Source organism: Sardina pilchardus, chromosome 17, assembly GCF_963854185.1.
Source record: "Sardina pilchardus chromosome 17, fSarPil1.1, whole genome shotgun sequence".
In the NCBI taxonomy this organism is placed as follows: Eukaryota; Metazoa; Chordata; class Actinopteri; order Clupeiformes; family Clupeidae; genus Sardina; species Sardina pilchardus.
The window spans coordinates 1,813,414-1,818,960 of record NC_085010.1 but is presented as its reverse complement, the minus strand read 5'-3'; the positions used below and the strand labels follow the sequence as shown (position 1 = coordinate 1,818,960).

The following is a 5,547-nucleotide window of genomic DNA, read 5'->3' as shown; positions in this document are numbered from 1 at the left end:
TTCTATATGACTTAGAGGGCTGATACTGTATGTGGTCAGTTCAGAGATGCTCTGTCAGGAAGAAAAAACTATATTCTAGCCTCTGTGGCCCTGTGTCAGTACATCACACATGTATTCTGATTGTCTCTACTGAAGCCTCTGTGTCTTAGCTTTCCAGAGAGGTCAAGTATTTGATTATAGGTCAAACTAGGTGGGAACAGTGGCCTCTAAAGCAGGCGCTGTGCAATTTTAGGCAAACCTTAAAAAAACTATACTGCGTACAATCTGTGCCAATGATGCACTTATAAGTGGTCTATTTCATACAACTTTGGTCATGTATGGTCCAGGCTAACTCGTGAGATTAAAATGCATAGCGTTTTAATGAACATGTGATACCATGAGGGTAATTTGTTGAACATGTAATCCAACCGCATTGGCACCACCTCTTTTACCAACTACACTGAGGAGCCAATTGTAACGTCCAAATATACCAGGATGCCAAAATGGAGTTAAAACACATCTATTTATTGATTAAAGTCTGTAGAAGTGTCTGTGGGTGCATAAAAGTAAAAAACGTAATCCCGGGGGGCGGGGGAGATTTTCAGGCCGTTTCAGTCTCCACGAGGGGCGAGCAGGGGGTGGGAATGGGCAAGCACAGCAGGGCCTCACTGTCTCCACCAGGGGGCGGTGCAGGTGGGTCCTCCGCAGATCCGTATCCTCCGATAACCTGATGTAGTGGACGCTCCTTTCCACCTCTCGGGGGCACACCTGGGAAGATGGGGGAAGAACTAGTCGGGTTAAACATTTATTCTTTTTTCCAACTGGCTGTGGGCACTGGGAGAGTGGTGGTTAGTCAGTGCTCAGTTAAACAGTACTTAAAATAGTGGGGATTCACTAAAGGTTACTAATGTAACCCAGCCAAAGCTATTGAAGAGGGAGGGCCTTCTAGGCATGTGACTCAAAACACATAATTATGCACATTGTGTAGGCGTAAGCGAGTTGTGTGTGTGTGTGTGTGTGTGTATGTGTGTGTGTGTGTGTGTGTGTGTGTGTGTGTGTGTGTGTGTGTGTGTGTGTGTGTGTGTGTGTGTGTGTGTGTGTGTGTGTGTGTGTGTGTGTGCGCGTGCGTGCGTGTGTGCGTGCGTGTGTCTGTACGGAGGCAGCCGTGGCCTACTGGTTAGGGCTTCGGGCTTGTAACCTGAGGGTTGCCGGTTCGATCCAACCAGTCCATGGCTGAAGTGCCCTTGAGCAAGGCACCTAACCCCTCACTGCTCCCTGAGCACCGCTGGTTGGGCAGGCAGCTCACTGCTCTGGGTTGTGTGATTCACCTCACTGTGTGTTCACTGTGTGCTGTGTGTTCACTAATTCGGTTAAATTGGGTTGAATGCAGAGAACTGAATTTCCCTCACGGGATCAAAAAAGTATATATTCTATTCTATTCTATTCTTAATTTGCTTCGTCTCGTCGACTCACCATCTGCTTCTCTCTCGCTCGTCTGTGGATGACGGCTTCTTTGACATAGGCCTACAGTACTGTACATCCAGATTCCTGGAAGATACAAAGCACTTCCCCACACTTCGTTTACCAATGACAGACATGAGTTTTTCACGCTCTACACCTGAAGCTAGTTGGCTAAATGAATGACAAACGAGTGTTTGTTTACTATGGGGCTATAGGGACAGCCATCTTGCTTTTGCTACTTGTTACATGAGGCCTACAGTTTTTCAAAGTCACTGGCACATTTCTCAGCTCAGAATTGAAATTCTCAAAGCTGGTTGTTCAAACGCCATAATCTTATCACTTCACATCATCATAGACATCATTGAAACAGTTTCTCCCCATCTTGAACAAACAGCAATGTGTTAGTATATCCAAATAACTGTTTTTGTACAAAATGCACTATACACAAAATGCACTACTGAATAGCCCTACCCCATGAAATATATTAGCCTTATTTCATCACATCAGTCATTAGATCCAAAAACATTGAACTACCGATCATAACTAGCTGTCATAGTCTATCAGCTACAGTAGTATAGTCTGTCTAGTCTATCATAGGCCTACATGTCACCTGACAGACAGGAACAACACTCATTTTTCATTGACACCTGCTGTGAAAGCCTTTGTTCTCTTCATACTGTCACGTCTGTCAACAGTGAAAACTTTCAAACATACAGTATCAACTCTCTTGCATCAACCCCCTCCACACAAAATAATGTGTTTGTTATTTTGTAGGTAATCCACAGAACAAGAAGTTTGCACTAATTGTTTTGAGAGATACACCAACTGTTGTGTAAATGTTAATGATGATCTGAAAAATCCACCAAAAGCAACTGAGAAAATAATTACAAATCTGTCTCCATCTGGTTACTTTTTTTATTCATAGTATACACACACGAACACCAATTCAAACATTTTAAAGTTCTCCAGGAGCTCATGTCTCGACTGTAGAGCAGATTTATAAAGCTCTACAAGAGCGCATGTCTCAATTAGGCCCATTTCTGAAGTTCTCCAGGAGCTCATGTCTCGACTGTAGAGCAGATTTATAAAGCTCTACAAGAGCGCATGTCTCAATTAGGCCCATTTCTGAAGTTCTCCAGGAGCTCATGTCTCGACTGTAGAGCAGATTTATAAAGCTCTACAAGAGCGCATGTCTCAATTAGGCCCATTTCTGAAGTTCTCCAGGAACGCATGTCTCAACTGTAGAGCACATTTTGAAAACTCTACAGGAGCGCATGTCTCAGCTGTTTGGCAGACTTCTAAGGTGCTACAGGAGCTCATGTCTCAACTGTAGGGTAGATCTTCATGCATCTGATGGCGCTCATGTCTAAACCTTTTTTGACAGAGCTGGGCCCACCTTAGACGTTTTTTTCCGCCATTTTCTGAACGTTCTGCTGAAGATGTTGGACACACCTGAGAAACAGTTGCCTGATGGGAGGTCATCCCTGTCCACAGGTATGCCATTTCTGGCCGTGCCTATAGAAAAATCAGGCAGACCCATCAGGTCAATTAACATTATCTTACACACTCTGTAAATATATCCATACAGCAATACTGTACGTGTGTGTGTGTGTGTGTGTGTGTGTGTGTGTGTGTGTGTGTGTGTGTGTGTGTGTGTGTGTGTGTGTGTGTGTGTGTGTGTGTGTGTGTGTGTGTGTGTGTGTGTGTGTGTGCTTACAGTATAAGACACATAAACATTCATCCAACCCAACAAAATATGAAGCAGTTTGGACTTACTCGTGGTGCTGTCTTCTACAGCAGAGTCCCTGGTGTTGGCAGCTGGCCCTGACAAAGGAATTAGGATCTCAAACAACTGCAGAAAGATATCCTTCATAATCTTCTCTGCCAAGTCACAAGAGAGCTCCAAATTCACTTGGGCCTCGCTGCCTGGTGACCTGGTGTTGATCTTGTAATCCATCACTATCTGGTCCACCAAAGGTTTCACTAGTGGATTCATGACGCTGTCTGACAACAGGTGCTGGATGCTGTCTCTCTGCTTGGAGGATAAAGACTTCTCCTGGGTATCACCAAGCTCTATGGGGCTGCCAGCAGAGGGATGGGGTTTGATTAATGTTTTATTTTCATACCCACGGTTTTAAACTTCAATGTAAATGTGAAATATAATGGTATGGTAAAAGGCATCTTTAAATAAAGATGTAAATTATAATGGTAAAAGGTATCTGTGTAAGATACTGCAGTTGCTTTTGTGCATCTCTTAGATTGGAATTTTAATTCTCAAATGTATCACATCTCAAATTATACAGGTTTTATATTGAACAGTCCTCCTGCCCCCCAAAAAACATTTAGGAAACTACGGAAAGACGTTTGGAAAGAACTGCTGTGTAGTCTGGTCTCATGAATTACATGGTGGTATTGCAACAAACTGCTGTACAAAAAATACTGTAAAAGTGTACAGTTAATGGGAATCCTGTCTGATGTTTTACAATCTCCCACACACATTTTACTTTTGAATTTGATGTATGAAAAAATAAAAAATAACCGCTTACTCTGTAAGCATTTTCTGATGTACGTGTTGACTGTAGCCTTGTGCATTTTCATAAGAAAATCCTTACAGAGTAAACGGTTATTTTGACAACATGGCCATTTTCTTTTCATTTATAACTTGTTCACGTCAGTTTTGCGCTCTAAATTAAGCATTCTGAGCAAGTTATGTGAATTTGCAGGTAATCCACTGTATGGTGTGGTTTGTACAAATAGTTTGGAGAGATTCACTTATTATTGTGACAACATTGATGATGATTTGAGAAAAGCCCAAAAAACTGTTGTCAGAACATACAGTACCTTGTGTGAAGCCGCAGGATGTCTCGGACTCCATGCTGTCCAACCTCGGGTGTTTTGGAGGCCAGGGAACATGGGAAGCCCGATGGATTGGGCTGCTCCATATTCCCTACCAGCGTGATGTCACTGCTTGTTGACACGACAGACATGTTGTAGATAGGCTAGATAAAGGAGTACAGTAAGTAAACACACAAGCATGATTAGTGAGCACTAGCTTATAAAGGCTAATTGTTTTTTGCTGAAATGTCACTGTTTGTCTGACCTTTAAAGCCAAGGCTAGTACAAAATACTACTGTCATCATGTCTCACACCTTACAATCTCATATTTTGACATGCTTACATACATGATGCTCTGCCATATTTCATGATTCACACAATGCAATGTTCCTTGAAAACTAAACTATATCACTTTTATCAGCCCCTTATCCTTTGATCAACAGGTTAATGAGAGCTTTGGGAGCAACCTGTCTTGATGTACAGGTAGCCTACATAAAGTGCACTGCACCAAACCAAAATTATGCACCGTCCATTAAAAGGCATTCTGAATATTGATGCTACGTCTGGAATGCTATTGCTATTTCACTTCTGCTAGGCACTGGTCAGTGCAAATACTGCCAATCTATTTTGGTGTTATGTGAAGGAAGTTATCTGTATTATCATCATTAGTATTATAGTAGTAGCCTAGTAATTGTCGTTGTTTCCCTTCATCCCCTTGTTATCCTTTTATCCTCCTGTCCAGGGACTATAGATGTAATTTATTTCAAGCCTTGTACCAGAGTTAGCTACTGTAGCTAACTCTGGTACAGGGCTTGAAATGATATGGCCCTTGACGAATAAACTAATAAACTAAACTCCTAGTAGTACTCAGCATTATAAGCACTACAGCTAATGTTATTGTTATCATTAATATTACCCTTGTTATAATGCTAAACATTAACCATAACCTTATGATTACCAACTTACCGGAAGGTCACGATAGGCTTGCTGCTGAGGGAGAAGAAGACGGACTATGAAAATAATACATTGACGCGCCTTTTTATAGACCCCGGCGGCCGTGATCGCCGTGACGTCACAAGCAGCGGCATTGTTGCGTCATCGTGTTACCTGGCCCACACTGTTTAGATCAGTTTAGAATTCTATTTTAGAACATAATAAGACGACATGATTACACATTCGAATACATGGATACATTTGGTAGACAAACGCCTACTAACATTGGGATGTTTTATCAATAATAACATGAATGGACAAAACAAATAATGAACAAAT

The 5,547-nt window shown here is 42.0% G+C and overlaps 1 protein-coding gene across 1 annotated transcript; it reads right to left on the bottom strand.

The window, feature by feature from the left end:
* Positions 1 to 541: 541 nt before the first annotated feature.
* LOC134062412 (uncharacterized) lies at positions 542 to 5,271 on the bottom strand. Its single transcript, XM_062518403.1, has 5 exons — positions 5,242 to 5,271; positions 4,282 to 4,439; positions 3,217 to 3,521; positions 2,893 to 2,955; positions 542 to 747 (listed from the first exon to the last, which is right to left on the bottom strand). Exons 2-5 carry the CDS (start codon positions 4,425 to 4,427, stop codon positions 581 to 583), a joined length of 681 nt encoding a protein of 226 aa, XP_062374387.1. The 5' UTR covers positions 4,428 to 4,439; positions 5,242 to 5,271; the 3' UTR covers positions 542 to 580.
* Positions 5,272 to 5,547: the final 276 nt, after the last annotated feature.